Here is a 16488-nt window from a genome sequence, read left to right on the forward strand (position 1 = left end):
CAGTCGCGAAGCTCTTCTTGCAGCTCCCCGTGATTGGCTCGGAAACTGGCCAACCAGTGGCAACGATTGCTCAGCTCCTTCCGAAATGGATGAATGGCCTAGTGACGTTAGCGGAACTATTCAAGGGGGGGAGGGAGCATCCGCATACCCACTTCCGGCGGGAAGGTGATTGGAGCCGGACCGGGCATGTGCGGAGGAGTGGAGCGCGCGGAGCTTCAGTTTGAGGTGATTGTTTAGGATGCCGCCGAAAATATTTTCTGAGCGGGTGTAATGCTGGGATAGCAGAATGTGAACGGCATTACGAACCTTCAAATATATAGAGTTGCCTTGGCGCACGCTGGATTTCTGGGTGTAACTACTCAGAAGTAAGTCCCCTGGATTCCAGCTAAGAGTTACTCCTAGGTAAACCTGTATGCCAGGCATGGCTAAACTTGGCCCTCCAGATGTTTGGGGACTACAATTCCCATCATCCCTGACCACTGGTCCTGCTAGGTAGGGATGATGGGAGTTGTAGTCCGAAAACATCTGGAGGGCCAAGTTTGGCCATGCCTGCTGTATCCTATAGGTTTGTAGCCTCCATCTGGTTGAAACTAATGGGCTTAAGTGCACTTAGCTGTCTTTTCCTGTGGCTGCTGTGAGGAAGACACTTGAACGAATGTGTGTGGAGCTGGAAGATGGGTGTTAAAAGTGCACAAGGCAGTGAATGTTGATTCCATAGAGCAGCCTTTCTCAATCTGTGGGTCCTCAGATGTTGTTGATCTACAACTCCCACCACCCCTAGCGAGCAAGGCCACAGCTCAGGGATGATGGGAGTTGTAGTCTAACAACATCTGGGGACCCACAGGTTGAGAACCGCTGCCATGGAGAAACAGATAGCTCCCTCTTTTTCCTGCTTCTCCTTTTATAAAAAAGGCAACTGATTTCCTTGTCTGGAGTTAAAAGATCATAGGAAGCTGCTTTATACCAAGCTAGATCAGCGGTCCATCTGTTTTAGAATTTTCTGCAGCTCTCTTAGGGTTTCAAACAGGAAAGCCTACCTGGAGATTGAATCTGGGACAGTCTGCACAGTGCTCCACAACTGAGCTATGGCTCTTCGGTTTCTCTTCCCCAGTGGTGTAGATGGCGAAAGGGAGGTGTCCTGATAAAGGACAACACAGGGGTGAGAAGACTGACCTGGGGGAAAAAAACCCTTAAAAGAGTTATCTGAAGTCTTCAAAAAAGTTCTATATGACATGTAGCTTTTGTGCAGCTTAGAGAACAATTCCATATGATGCTGTAGCTGATCATTGGTGGAGGAAAGTTGTCAAACTTCTTATTTCTTAAAGCACTTTAACTATGTGGAAACCAGTTTTAATATTCTCAAACCTATGTTTTCTTCCAGAACCTGTGGGCTTCAAAGCATAGTAGCAAGTAACTGCATACTTGACAAAAGGAAAGGTAACTTAATATTTCTATAAAACCAATCTTCTTATTTCATAGATATTTCTGGCCCGAGGCCCAATTGCTCCTAGTCCTCTTTTTAGGAATGCAAATTGTGTTTATTGAATTTGGCCACCAGCAATAAAATTAGTTATATATAAAGTTATTTTGAATCAAGGTGGTAATGCAGATGGAGCTCATTTGAAAGCTTTACTAAAATTAGCGGCGCCCATGTACTGTAATTAAAGATGGGCATATCAAAAGGTTTTCTGGTCACAGAAAATTTCTGTGAGATTTTCACATGAGTTCATTTACAAGTCTTGTACATGCTGTTTCCACATTAATATTTGGGTTTTTAAAAATGCATTTTGAATGTATTTTCTCATATGAATTTCTAAACATTTTATTTCAAAATATTGAGTTTTTAATAAATGTCTGATGTAAAGTGCATAACCTATTTTCCCCAGTTAGGAAGACTTTTGCATTATGCTTTGAAATTGGATAATGACTTTGTTGCTGATGTAAGCGAAGGACCTATGAGGGTGAAAGGAGAAAAGGCTGATAATTCTATTGGTTCTTCAGTGTTATTTGTTGTTAAAATATCAATGCATGGAGCTATGATAGAGGGCAGGGTTATTGAACTGAGGAACTCTGATGCTCCTCCTTAAATCCATACACTGAGTTTTCCAATAAGTTCTGCATATGACACAAACTTATCCCTCCCTTTGAAGCATCCCACAGCTTTTTCCCACCCCAGTTCTTCCTTTTATGTCCAGCCTTTTATTTCTCAGTATTTATCACATTCATTTCTCCAACTGGCATTTTCAGTTGCCTAAAGTCTCTTAATTTTCACAGTACAATCCTATTCATCAGGCCTCGGGAGCTTGTTTTAGTTTTAGGGTTGCATTCCCTTATGAGGAGACTTCCAGGGGCTGTATGCAAGTGGAGGGCAGAGTCAGGGGCAAAAGAGGGTGGAGCAGTGGATTGTAGCCACCCGAAAACCAGCCATTTCTACAATACCCCTCCTCCTCTTCTAGGAAGTAAATGACATTATTACAGTTCAGCGACACATTCCAGGTACACTCAAGCAGGGCATGAAGGAGGGCTAGTGAGGGGGTGTGGCATTGCATAGGAAGGGTCCTGTCGGTCAGAAGAAACACTCAGAAGGCTGCCTTTTGGCCATGGTTCCCCCACTCCTCATTTAAATCTTTACCCTGAAGAAAGTCCCATTGAGTTTACTTCTAGGTAAAGAGGTACAGAACGGCACCTTTAGACAGCTTCATCAATTCTCCCTTGCTCTATTACGAGACTAGAATGCATGTTTTTACTGACATACAAAGTGAGCAGTATACATGTTAATGGTATTTTAAGATAGTTAAGATTAGGAGCAGCTTCAGCTTGCTAATACTGAATTATCTTCTGTTTTCTCTGTATAATTGCAGATAACAGCCGAACATCACATTTCCAATTACTAACTTCTAAAATATGCATCTATTTAATATTATTAGAAGATCTGTCTTCCAATTAGCAGCATCAGATGGGACAAAAAGGAGATTATTTTTAATAATGCCCAGCAGAGTCATAACTTGTAGAACTTTGGTTTTGTCGGCTTGGTTAAACAAGGACTCCTCCCCGAGTGCTACTGAGAAACTAGATTTGGATGGATGGAAACATGTAATGCGGTCTGCGCAGCAAGAAGAAGCCACTGAAAGAACATCACAGAGTGAAGAAGATTCTCCTTTAGCTGTTACTAGGGAACTTATTGAGATGTGGAGACTATCGGGCAGACTTGTTCCAGAAAATATTAGCGAAGAAGATTTCAAGACTTTAAATGAATGTCCCACCAAGAGTTCCATAAGGAAGTACTTAAAATTCTTGGCTATAAAAGAAAACAGGAAGAAAGCTGACAGAGAAAAGAAAGAAAAACGAAACGAAGCAAACAAGGAACGAATGCTAAACACTCAGGAAAATGCTCGTGGTGAGCTACAAAATACATTTCTCCCTAAGTTTTGGACTAGGTCACAGGATGCCGTGTACAACTGGAGAGCAGCCCAGTCTATGATCTTTGGTCAGCCTCTGGTGTATGATATGAACTATGAAAATTATATGTCACGCAGAGAAATGGAGAATACAGTGAAACAGCTGATGGAATGTGAAGGGGCGAATCGTAGAGCTTTGGACCCATTTCACTTGCATTATTGTAATCTCAAAGCAGGTGATCCGTATCACAAAGAATTTGTCAAACGTTATGGAGAAGCATGGGACAAGTTGTTTGTGACTGTGACAGAAAAGTCTTATGTTGAAGTCTTTCCAAAAGATCAACTTGTCTACTTAACTGCTGATTCTCCCAATGTGATGAAAACATTTGAGCATGATAAGATCTATATAATTGGATCAATAGTTGATAAATCAATGAAGACTGGACTCTCCCTTGCTAATGCAAAACGGCTGGACTTGGCAACAGCACGCCTTCCTTTGGATAGGTGCTTGCAATGGGCGGAGGGTGCCAAAAATCTCACTCTGGATCAAATGATGCGCATCTTATTAACACTGAAAGATACTGGGAATTGGAAGGAAGCTCTGCAGTTTGTTCCACAAAGAAAACATGAAGGCTTTGTGGATACGTCTTCCTGGTCAAAGCAGCAAATTGACACATGGAAGAAAACAAAGTTGCATGAAAAAATGGGTGGTCAAAGAAAGGCACACAAGCAGTTTGCACAAAATTTCTCCAGGCGGCAAACACAGAAAAACTGGTGGGAAGATGTGTCTTAATAGCATGTTAGCCACCCAGTGTTTGACTGATTGTAATTTTGAATTAAATCAAGATTTAACCTTAAGATTTTAACTGCTTAAACTTTTCTCTAGCTCTTGAGTTGCATGGGTGTCAGCCAAAGTGACACAAGAACATGCTTTTCTACAGAAATGAATGTGACATATTTATTGCCTGTTATTCAATATTCAGTGATAAGTTCCAGAAGTTATTCAAGAGTCCAAAAATATCAAAATTTGGCAGTGCATGTTGTAACCTTCACTACCCTATTCTAGTAAGGGAATTGTCTTTCAATCTGTGGATGCCAGATGAACTTCCCTCACAATACTTAACTATAAGATGAGGTCATGAAAGTTTATATCATTCACAAGCACCCTTGGCTTCAAAAGATCCACAGACACTTATGTCCAGGGTGTCAGCAGCCCATACTTGGTAATGCAGAATAGATTTCTTCAGCCCCCACTGGCTAGCTGACCTGAAGCAACTGAGAGTTCAGCAGCATGCTAGGGCAGTACAATGAATTTTATCTGCTTTATAAAGTTGTTGGACAAGAAGGAACATACATTTTCTGGTAAATTGCAAATATGACCATTATATTCAGGTATTACGTAGATGTATGTAAATACGAGCTTAGCTGTGGTAGTATTGAAAAATAAATGGAAATTTATTTGATTTATGTTAGTTATGTGGCTTTTTTTTTTACAAGGAAAAAGCTAGATATTGAATGTTAATAACAAATTGGATCCATCATCATTATTGTGGCTTATGTGGTGCTTTTTGGCCCAAGGGCTAGATGCTTTGGACTTTTATCCATCCGGAATGCGCTGCCAATTTCACTGGATGGCCTCGAGCTCTTGAGTCAAGGAGGCTCCCCCGCTCTAATTCCGCTCAGTCGGTAGAGCATGAGACTCTTTAACCTCAGGGCTTGAGCCCCGCAGAGGGCAAAAAAAGATTCCTGCATTGCAGGGGGTTGGACTAGATGAGTCTCGTGCTCCCTTCCAACGACGATTCTCTGAAAATGACAGCGCTCCTCAGCCCTGAACGATCGAGGGTGGCTGGGTGAGGGGGGGAGCGAAGCGCGAGGGACGACGTCACGACCAATCAGCAGTCTTTCGAGGAACACCAATCCCCTTGCGTCGACTGCTAGAAAAGAAGCGGCCGCTCCAAGCCGGAAGTTGCGACCACTTCCGCCAGGAAGCGGAGCGAGCCGAGAGAGCGCAGGAGCCTCTCTAGCCGCCGCTTCTCTGCTCCCGCTGACGGCGCGAGGCGTGGGCGGGCTGGAGCGGCGACGCTGCGCATAGTCTGTGGACGCAGCCGCGGGGAGGAGGAGGTGGGGCAAAATGGCGGACGGCAAAGGAGGCGACGTGAAGCTGAAGCGGCCGCTTCTTGACGGAGGTAAACACGCTGCGTTGCTATGCGAGGCTCTGGTCGGGAGTGGGGGGGGGGCGCGCTTGGGGCTGGGTTTGGGCGGGAGAGGGTCGAGGGCTGGTTTCGGAGGGGGGAGCGGCGGCGGGCTCCAGGTACCACCTTCTTCCCTCAAGAGCCCTTGAGACATTTGGCTGCTTACCGGAGGCGAGTTCGCTGCCTCTGACAGGAGCCAAGTCGCAGCCTCGTCTTTCGCGCGGCTTCTGATGCCCCGTGGCTTCTGTGGGTGGGTGAAGGTCGTTCTGCAGACTCACCAAAATCCCGTCCCCTCCCCCCCCCCCCCGCCCGGGCTGCCTGAATGCTGCATTTCCCGGGGCCTCGGCTTTCCAATCTGTATCCTTCACAATTCCGCTTCTTCCCCGTCGGGAGTGGGAACCCCTCGTGGAAGACGTCGTAGTGCCTAATATATATCCCGCCCTGTGGCAGGGCAAGGATTGCAAAGAGCCGCTTGGCCTGAAACATTGCGCTGCTGAAGTGCAGCTGTTTCGTAAAGCAGATGGGCGCCCGTGTAAATAATCCCAGTCCCTTCAAAACTTAGCGCAACATTGGCCCAAGGCTGCAGTCCTCTATAGACGCCACACTGGACTCAGGGGCTTTCGTGTAGCTGGACATGTGCAGCTTCCATGAATTTGTCTAATCCTTTTCTAAGAATGTAGGAAGGTGCCCTGTTAATCTGTATAAAGTTAGCCAGTGCACATGAAGAGATACAATATTGGTGCTACCCACCCGCAGTATTACACAATTCCCACTGTAGACTAGGCCAGGTAACATTTTGGGATTAACTAAGTATAATGAATGAATTGAATAATAAGAGATAGACAGACTTCCCTTTTTTTGCTGGTTAAAACAACAACACAGTAGTATTCAAATATAATGCATGGTCAAAACCCTTATTGAGTACAGGCAACTCCCGATTTGTGCAGGGGCCCCATTCCTGGACATTGCTTGTGTTGACGAAGTGCTCATAAGCCCCCTTCTGCCATCTTCTGGGTCTGAAAATGGCCTATACATGTTTGAAAAGGTACAGGGCTGTTTGTAGCTTGTTTTTTCTTGAAAAATTAGCTGTATGAGGCAGAACAGTGTCAAAGACACTGGTTGTAATGTCAGCTCTGCTTTTTATCCTAAACAGTTCTCTAATTTGAGTAACAATCCCTGTAATTTGAGTACAGTTGCACACTGTTTGTGAATTTGTCAAGGACTGCAGCCATTTCCTCTTCTTTTTCCCTGCCCTCAGCATCAAAACTTAAGTCATGTGTCATTTTAGACTTTTTATGGTGGTCACATATTTTTAATCCTGATTTCCTTCTTTGAACCCACAAAGTGCTATATAAATACAAGTGCTATATTCTTAAAAGTTGTCAAGCTTTTTTCACTGAACTTCTTAAAGTCAAAGGATGGAATTCAATTAGTGCCTTTGCACTTGCAGAAGGTCTTTTGTTCCAGCAGATGCCTCTGCAAATTAGAGGGGAGGCATTTCTTGCTGATTTCTTCCTGTACCACCTTCCTTGCTATTCAGCAGGACTCCCAATTCTCTGTGTCCAGTTTTTCTGGGCACTGTTGTAGGGAGAAGCAATGGACACAGAGGCATCTGTGATCTGCTAGATCAAAAGCTGTTCCATGGGTGCAAATACACCAATTAGATTCCACCTTAAGAGCTTTATTGTGATGTAAGCATTTGTGCTTTAAATATCAGTGTTACAACTATAATCTAAGATGCATACAGTAATGAGTATAAATGGGGGCTGTTCAAAGCAAGACCTCTAAAATTATTCAATCAAGACGTGTGCTTGAATAACTTGCTGTACCTTGATCTGAATTGCCCTTGGCAGTAGTAATAGTGGTGCCCTGTGGCTTTAAAAACTTATTTTGATTTCTTTTTGTGTAACTGAAGAATTTTGTTCTGCATTAGTCACGTGATTGGAGCTCCCTTCACTATATGTCTATGTTCTTACAGTGTGCTCTGTATAAACAGTTGTGGAGGTGCTGACACTGTAAGTGCAAAAGTCTCCTCTGCATAACAGTGCTTTATGAGGTTGCTGCTCCCATCAGTCCACTCAGTAAAAATAGCTCATCTTGGTAAGTTGTTTCGACTTCACCAGGACCTGAAGAAGAGGCAGAAAAACCTGTGAAAACTAAGACTGTTTCTTCCAGTAATGGAGGGGAAAGTTCGAGTCACAGTGTGGAGAAGCCGGCAACTGATGAAGAAACTGACGACCCCGACACAAAGCCTGCTCCTGCCAAAATGTCCAAGTTTGGGTTTGCCATTGGCACACAGGTTGCAAAGAAACCACCTGCAATATCCATCAAGCTTGGAGCAAATGTACGTTATTGGAATGTTTTATTGTGTATTATAAAGTTGCAGTGTCTTTTTTGTGGTAGCATGCTAGTTAAGTAGTAAAAAAACAAATTAAAGCTTTTAATTTCATTATTCATTGATCAATAAGCATTTAAAATATTGTAACTGTTACAAACTATGTATCTGAACCCACATGCATGTCCAGCATGCACGTGTATTCATACACACACTGCCAAGAGTTTTAGGATCTTTTGCTAGAGTTATGGTGTACATCTGTTATGACTATGTGTCTACACTTAATCTTATGCCCAAAGGAAGTTCTTACACAAAAGGATTAAAGAAAGCTTGGTTTATTATATGAAATGAAGGTGACAGAATAGATATACAGGCAGCAAATCCTACAGTACCGACACACTTTAATCTAAAGAGTGAAAGAATCCCTAACTAATCTCAAAAATCTACAGAAAGTGAGTGTGGCAATTTTGCCACAGAACCCACACTAGTAGCAAGTCATGAAATGGAAGCAGGATAGATTATGCCTGTCCAGGTATACACAATTGGAGTATGTGTTGGCTCTTTAAGAACGCTGAGTAAGTTATTGGTTGGGGCTTCAAAAGCTAACTAACAATTGAAAATCTAGGGGTTTTGTATTAATTTTAGGCAATGAATTCTAATGAGGAGGAAGGTGGGCTTTGAGATAAGCGTTTCCTATAATTCCAATCATTCTAATGTGCTAATGAATTTATCCTAGTTTCCTGTCTATTTCCTATTTTGCTTATTTGCTTAATAATATTTTCATTAGATTTACATATGATGATCTTTACACAAGGAATTAGGAGCGCTGTATGTCTCCTAATGCTTTCCAGGACACATTTGAGATGAGGTTATGCTAACCTTCTTACGCATGCCATGATCAACAGTAATAAATTGTAGAAAATGTTCAGATTGACATACACCTATTCACAATTTCTTGTGAATTATAAAGTTGTATAAAGGTGTTTTTGGGGTAGGATGCTAGTTAAGCATAAAAAATAATCAAGCTATTTATTTCAATATTAATTGATCCATAAACATTTATAATAATACCCTGCTGCAAGGGAATGAAATTCTGGAAGCTATTGGTGGGTGTGGTGTTTGCTTGAAAAAATTCTTTTCAAGTTGGTGATTTTTGTTCTGACTTAGGTGCTATGCAGTACTGAGTACATAGCAAAATACTGGTGGTATTGTTTAGCTACACTGGTAAAAGATAACTACACTAATATATTCTTATATCAATAAATATAATGCATGAGCCTTGGTTAAAGGTACAAATATCCATTGACAAGCATCTAAAGAACTTAAGGGGCTTATTGTTGTTTTCTAAACTATTCCACCTTTCAGTGGCTAATGGGGATTTCCAGGTAGATTTGGGAAATACCAGAAGAACCACAAATACGTATAACAAAACAAAAAACCCTCACAACACAGGACAAAAAACAAGTGCTGTCTTTGTTCTCTTTCAGAAACCTAAAGAGCCTACTCCAACCCTAGCTCCAAAAACGCTTTCTGTAGCAGCAATCTTCAACGAAGATGAAGATGTAAGTACATATATTTTCTTAGAATAGAGAAGTATGGTGTTCTCTGACCAGGACAAGTATGGGTACAGGAAAGAGGAAGTATCATATACTACTAGTCCAATACAACAAACACATGGGATTCTGCTGAAATCTGAAATCTGTAAATGCCCTTTGAAATTTGAATTTCAAATAATTTAAACACTTTGGTATGAGGTCCAATATTGTGTCAGTGGTTTCCCCTTCTTCTTGAAGCCCTGCCCCACCTCCTTTTTGCTCTGGAGGGGACACATTTTGGTACACAGCAGGGGCCTTGCAGAGAAGAGAAGGGGCAAGCCCATTTGTGAGAGCAGAAGCCAGCTGTGCCAGCAGGCACCATAGTTGGGTATCACTCTTCGTTTGCCAAGCTGTCTTGAAAATTTGACAGTTGACATTTCCCCCGTTTCTGCACAAGGCTGATATACGGTACAAATCTAAAGTATTTTTCCAGCCTTCGCTTTTTTCAGACTTGGAGTAGTTTTTTTATTCCTGTGTTTCTAAAACACATTACTACTGCCCCCTGGTGTGTGAAACCAATCGTCCCTCTGACTTGAATTTGAGTCTGTTATCTTTGCTTCTTAATAGAACTGGCAGTAGGCAGATGAGAGAAATGTAAATGCTATGTGTTCTTTGAGTGGGGAACTTGGATCTGTTTTGGTTTTTGTCTTTGGCAGTATTGGTGATAGAACCTTGAATTTTAATTTGAGAATAAAAAAAGGTTCATGGAAGGGGGCATGTGTCAGAAAAACGTGCATACTTCTCCCTGGCTCAGATCTGATCCCTCTAGATATAGAGCTGCAACTGCCTGCTTTGTTCTGAATGTAAATATAAAGTTATTAAGTGTAAACATGAATTTAGAAGAGGCTTGTAATGTGTTCGTTATTTCATATGCCACAATTTTACTCCTACTGATTAGAATTTGTAACTGTTTTCTTATGTTCATCTTTTCTTTGAAAATAGAGTGAACCTGAAGAGATGCCACCAGAAGCTAAAATGCGCATGAAGAACATTGGAAGGTAGAGTTGCACTTGCTTGTTATTTTAGGAAAATGTGGGGTGACAGAAAGATGTTCTGCATAGTAGCTTTTGTAGTTTTGTTTCTGCAACAACATCATTTCAAAACCTTTCACAGTTTTTCTTGTTATGGCCAAAACTATATGAGATCTTCTCATCCCATCCTGTCTTGCCTCTTCTGTTTCATATCCACTTTTCACCCCGCTCAGGTTATGTCTTTCAGTACAATATTTTTGAAAGTTATGTAATATCTCTGAATCATAATGACCCAAAACCTGAGAGTTTATGGAAGCTAATCTGGAAAAAGTATCTTAGCACACTGAACAGTCTGTGACTGTTCATTATGCAGATACAACTTTTATTATAAACTGACTCTAAGGTCATGGTCCATCTAGCTCTAGGCAGACAAGCAATATTAATATATTGGGGTTTTAATATCCAACATATTCAAAGTGTGTGTGCATTTGTGTACGCGCACTGCATAGTATTCCCAGGTTCAATATTGTGGGCATTGTCACTAACTGCTGCTTTGTAGCTGCATAGAAGACATTTCTGCACTATATTTTTTCCATTGTGTGAGAGTAGTTCTAGAGAGGCATCTTTCATTGCCTCACAATGAAAGATATGATGGTGTTAACTTTTCTGCACAGCAAACGTAAGAAGGTACCTACTGCATGTTAGCAGGTTAGCATGTGCACCTGGACTTCTAAACCATTAATATGAAACTGATAAAGTTGGCTACATGCTTTTTTTTTCTGTTATCACAGGGATACTCCAACTTCAGCAGGACCAAATTCTTTCAACAAAGGAAAGCATGGGTTTTCTGACAACCAGAAGTTATGGGAACGGAACATGAAATCTCACCTTGGAAATGTCCGTGAACATGATGACTAGTTGTGTATTGAGATCTGAGTGTTGGGAGAAATGGGAGGGTATGATATTAAAGGAACAGTTTCCTTTTTTAGAGTGGTGTATGGCTATTTTGGGTGCCACTTTTAAAAGTTTCTAAGTGGTGCACAAAAAAACTGAGTTTAAAAGTAGAGGTAATTTATGTTTTGTATACAGATTTCAAAGCATTTGCTAATTTTGTAGCTTCGTGCAATTAATTTCACAAGGTTATGGAAAATAAAGACATTGGAAGTGGTACCTTTTTAAGAATTTTCTTTTACAACTATTCTTATATGAAGACAGAGGAAAGGTTACTGTCTCTTTAATCCATTTAAATTAAATGCTGCTGCGCTCAAGAATTCCAGCTCCTACTTTGTAATAGATTGCTTGTCTCCTTAAGGCTACTTTTATAGAAGGGGAGTAACTTGCTATACATTGAGTTTGATAGACTCTGGCTTTCTGGTCAGCATAGAACCTGAAAAGACTACTGCAAAAAGTCATTTAGTATTTTAAACATCCATAAACTCAGACTTCTGGCTGTGGTAGTTTAGCTCTATAGTCCTGTTTAGAAACTTTGTGTAATTTCTCTGTGGCCTGTTCCACTCTTAGACATCGGTCTTACATGTGTATAAATATTAGGAAAAAGGTAAATCAGTATTTTGATTGTTTTCTTAATCATGAGTCTTGACCAGTGCTTGTTAATGTTCCTTTGTCAATTTGAGACCGATAAAGAATATCAGCAGAAAAAGGCATTACCAAAATGATGATTGTACTTTTATCCTGCTTTAGTTTTGTTTTCAATATTTCCCATAATCCCTTAAGAGGAAAAGAAAGCCACACACAAACCAACCGGTAGAAGCATGTATCCATATTTTGGTTTAAAGCTTTACTTTAAATGCTAGAAGACCTTCATCTTGTATTTTTAAGTAAGGGACACTCTTGGATTTTCAGACAGCATTTTAATCCACTTTAGTTTTGTCATTAAAGCAATCTGTACAACATAACTTTACACTTTTATACCCAGCTGTTTTACATTTTGTATTGCTGGAACACTGTTGAGACATAATTTCTTTTAGCAATAGAGTTTCCTGTCAATTCTTATTTCCCTAATCTACCTGGACAAATACCTAAAACACTTGAGGACTTTTCAGCAGGATTTAAGTTGTGTAAGTAGTCTGGGGTTAGGTAATATCAGCAGTCACAATTGACCGGCATAGCTGAAATAGATAAAACACTTCAGAAGCAGTATATGGGTCTAAATTACTAGTTTTCATATGTAGTGTGAATATCATGATCATATTATAGATCACCTACTGTATGTTAGTCACTCTCACTTCAGCACAATGAGATTATCTGGTGAGGGAAATAGGCATCCAAGTTTTCTTTTTACAATTTAGAAGAGCTTTGACCATGTAGACATCTGTGTGTAAGATCTAAGCAGTTTTGTATTTGTATGTGAATTTTTGTTTGCAGTTAAAAATCTGTAACGTATATTTTCTTTAAAGGCTTTGTTATAAACATAAGAGATGTAAACAAGTTATTTCTCTAGAGCTGCAGTTGTTGAATTACTTGTGAAAGTTCAAGACTTTAAAAAAAGATGATTTATCTTGGCTCCTTATTATTGAAGGCAATGGCACAATTAGCCCTTAACTAACCATTAATCAGGGAAAAGGAAAGATGGCACTTTTAACCATTTATGTACCTAAACTCACCACACACACAGCCCTTCAATTTATTAATTCATTTATAGCCTTTGGGTGACCAATGCCATGGTCAGCTTTAGCCCAATTCTAAATAATAATCTTAATGTGTGCTTGTTTTCAATACCCTCCCCACCATCAAAGCAATGAAAAAGTACACAAATCCTTTACCTCTGGCCTATGATCTTGAAGTTTCACAAGAACTCTTTGAAGGAGGAAGGAAAAGTCTGGAGTATTTGTCATGATTTATTTCCAAGTTGGGGAAGAAATGGTGGGAACCAAAAGCTGTAACTTATTCTTCTTTGAGCTTTGCTTGTGCTGATGCTGTATAATCTTTAGCCATGGACTCTAGCTGCTGAGGCTAGTGTTTTTAAGTATAAAAACTTGTCAAGTAAAACTAAATTCCATGTCAATTTCATGTATTATAAACAAAGGAAATGGTATATATGCTTAAATTTACCAAGGCAAGTATGAACGCAACCTTCTTTTTTTACAAAAACCCTTGGCTAACGTCACTGTCTTATTTGTGTGTACACAAATTTTTCTCCCTGCTACATCTGACTAGCCAAACTTCTCAAAGTGGAGAATTTATTTAAGATAAATAATACTTCCAGATCAAAGGAGCTTCTCAAGGCCACCATGAATTTCAACAAATTATGAATCGGACTTGGAAACTATTTTGAAGAGAGCAAGATATAAGATGTGCTTCAGTTAATAATTTACCATCCTTTAATGAAGCACCTGTAAGTAGTATGTTTAGCTTAAGCTATCAGCCCTTCATTTTTCTGATTTGGAATACTGACCACTGAAGTGACTGCATTACTCCTACAAAAGGCAGGAGTTGCTTTTTCAATTTGTTTTCTTATCACAGATTTCTTTTGGTGTAGAAAAGAATTTTTCAAAGTGGGTTCTCATGATTCCTAGGATTTCCCAGTGAGATCAGTAGTGACAAATGTACTTGGAAAAACTGCATGTTTTCTGTTGCTGATCTTTAGTCTCTGCAGCCATTGGAGAAGTCTGGGGGCACTTTCATTTCTGGTGATGATGCCCAACAGGCATGGCTACTAACCTCCATAAACACGGTGTAAACCTTTTCCAGTCTCCTGCTGCTGCGGGTTCCATGATGAGTTTGGACAGGGCTTTGTGAAGATCTGAAAGCCACTACTTTAGAGGATTTGATATGTTTGCATGCTAACCTCTCTGCAAACAAAATATTTGTCATTGCTTGTTTGTCAAATAGAGGTCAGGAATGGGTGTCTAGAGCATTAACCCTGTTTTTCAGGATGCTTTTTAAAAAAGCAGCTTGCTGTCAACTGCCTTTTTCAGGAATTTCAGTGTGCTATTCCTGCTCCTTTGCTTTGTCTGCTTATCTCCAGATCTGAACTGGGGTACATGCTGCCAGCTCAGCAGCCTTCACCTTGATTTATTACTTTTTAGCAGGCTGAATTTGGCAAAATTTCAAGTTACGGTAATAAAGCTGCACTCACGGAGGTTTCTGAATCTCCCCTAATAGTGAAATGGTATCTAGGCAGAATTAGTAATTGGAGAGAAGAATGTGGAATGTTTGTTTAACAACTAACAAGTTGTTATAAACTTGCTGTTCAATTCCAGCAATTGGAACTAAATTAAAACTGCTGTGTTGCCAAAATGTTGGCCTTCTCTGCTTATACAGAAGTAAAATGTGAAATAAACAGCAGAGGGCCAGAACATTTGTGGGTACATATATAGAACTCAGTATAAAATATGAAGCATTACAAATAAGTGTATGACCAGGCTATTACTCTATAAATCTAGCACTATCATACTATAGTTGGCATTATACAATAAGGCTGGTATTGCCCCCAAAGTCAAATGACAGCCTCTTTTTGCTGAACTAAATAGTAATGAGTACTTCATCTTGGTGTTTGCTGTTGTTTTATTGCTTGTGATACATTAACAAGTATTAAAATTGTACTTTTAAATGGGTGGCAAGAGGTTACCAAGCTGAGAAGGCTCCTGTATTTCTAAGAGCCGCTCAGAAAATGATTTCACCTAAAGCTATCATTTCATGTACATGCAGTTGCAGTGACAAGAAATGCTGTGCAGATGAAAATTTTGGTTTGAATGAACTTTAAAGGGATAGGAGCCTCACTAAGAGCTGGACCTACCATCCCTACCAACAAAAAGAAAGCACACTGTTTTCTGCTACCCATCCCATTTCTAGTTTCATGATTCCAGTTACAGATAGGTAGCCGTGTTGGTCTGCCATAGTCAAAATAAAAAAATCCTTCCAGTAGCACCTTTAAGACCAACTAAGTTAGTTCTTGGTATGAGCTTTCGTGTGCAAGCACACTTCTTCAGATACACTGAAACAGAAGTTGCCAGATCCTTCTATATAGTGAGAAGGTGGGGAGGGGTATTACTCAGAAGGGTGGTGGGAATTGGAGATTGGCAGATAGCTGAGATGAGCCTGCTGACGACTCTTAACGACTGTAATAGGTCTTACAGGAAAAGGCAAGGGGTGAGAAGGTGAGAAATGGCTTAGTCATGTATAATGGGATAAGAATCCAATGTCTTTGTTCAAACCAGGTTTCTCCATGGTTTTAAGTTTGGTAATGAGTTGCAATTCAGCAGCTTCTCTTTCCAGTCTATTTCTGAAATTCCTTTGTAGTAAAACAGTTACTTTGAGATCTTGACTGTAACTGTTTTACTACAAAGGAATTTCAGAAATAGACTGGAAAGAGAAGCTGCTGAATTGCAACTCATTACCAAACTTAAAACCATGGAGAAACCTGGTTTGAACAAAGACATTGGATTCTTATCCCATTATACATGACTAAGCCATTTCTCACCTTCTCACCCCTTGCCTTTTCCTGTAAGACCTATTACAGTCGTTAAGAGTCGTCAGCAGGCTCATCTCAGCTATCTGCCAATCTCCAATTCCCACCACCCTTCTGAGTAATACCCCTCCCCACCTTCTCACTATATAGAAGGATCTGGCAACTTCTGTTTCAGTGTATCTGAAGAAGTGTGCTTGCACACGAAAGCTCATACCAAGAACTAACTTAGTTGGTCTTAAAGGTGCTACTGGAAGGATTTTTTTATTTTGACTAGTTTCATGAGATCACTTACAGTATTTAACTTAGCTCGACTCAAACTGAAGTACAAAACACAAATTTCTCACTACACGCAAATTGTGAGGATGTTCTACAATAGTCCCATCTCCTGGCACAATATTTTTATGTGGCTCAAGATATGTAAAATTCCTAAGTGCCAGCTGCTGGTTTCCAGGCATTGGAGCAGTTCCAGTTCATGCACCTGTGGCAAGCCAGTTAAAGGTACTTCAATTCTGTTGATTTTAATTAAAATGTGTCATCACAGGTGTAACGATTGGAGCGTAGCAACG

The 16488-nt window shown here is 40.4% G+C and overlaps 2 protein-coding genes across 3 annotated transcripts; both read left to right on the top strand.

The window, feature by feature from the left end:
- The first annotated feature begins 137 nt into the window (after positions 1-137).
- On the top strand, positions 138-4861 carry TRMT10C (tRNA methyltransferase 10C, mitochondrial RNase P subunit). 2 transcript variants are annotated; one of them, XM_081002736.1, is made up of 3 exons: positions 138-225; positions 1382-1437; positions 2862-4861. In XM_081002736.1, exon 3 carries the CDS (start codon positions 2905-2907, stop codon positions 4189-4191), a length of 1287 nt encoding a protein of 428 aa, XP_080858862.1. In that variant the 5' UTR covers positions 138-225; positions 1382-1437; positions 2862-2904; the 3' UTR covers positions 4192-4861. The 2 variants fall into 2 exon arrangements, with proteins under 2 accessions (XP_080858862.1, XP_080858863.1); XM_081002737.1 differs by lacking the exon at positions 138-225 and adding an exon at positions 226-365.
- Positions 4862-5427: 566 nt separating this feature from the next.
- On the top strand, positions 5428-13505 carry PCNP (PEST proteolytic signal containing nuclear protein). Its single transcript, XM_081002798.1, has 5 exons — positions 5428-5584; positions 7714-7934; positions 9413-9487; positions 10463-10518; positions 11283-13505. The coding sequence occupies exons 1-5, from the start codon at positions 5530-5532 to the stop codon at positions 11407-11409; spliced, it is 534 nt and encodes a 177-aa protein (XP_080858924.1). The 5' UTR covers positions 5428-5529; the 3' UTR covers positions 11410-13505.
- Positions 13506-16488: the final 2983 nt, after the last annotated feature.

The sequence above is a fragment of the Podarcis pityusensis genome (genome assembly GCF_964106645.2).
Source record: "Podarcis pityusensis genome assembly, chromosome: 4".
NCBI lineage: Eukaryota > Metazoa > Chordata > Lepidosauria > Squamata > Lacertidae > Podarcis > Podarcis pityusensis.

Coding starts and splice junctions, on each gene's coding strand:
- TRMT10C (XM_081002736.1), top strand. CDS start 2,905: ATGCATCTATTTAATATTATTAGAAGATCTGTCTTCCAATTAGCAGCA.
- PCNP (XM_081002798.1), top strand. CDS start 5,530: ATGGCGGACGGCAAAGGAGGCGACGTGAAGCTGAAGCGGCCGCTTCTT. Junction 5,585..7,713: donor GCGGCCGCTTCTTGACGGAG/GTAAACACGCTG, acceptor CGACTTCACCAG/GACCTGAAGAAGAGGCAGAA. Junction 7,935..9,412: donor CCATCAAGCTTGGAGCAAAT/GTACGTTATTGG, acceptor GTTCTCTTTCAG/AAACCTAAAGAGCCTACTCC.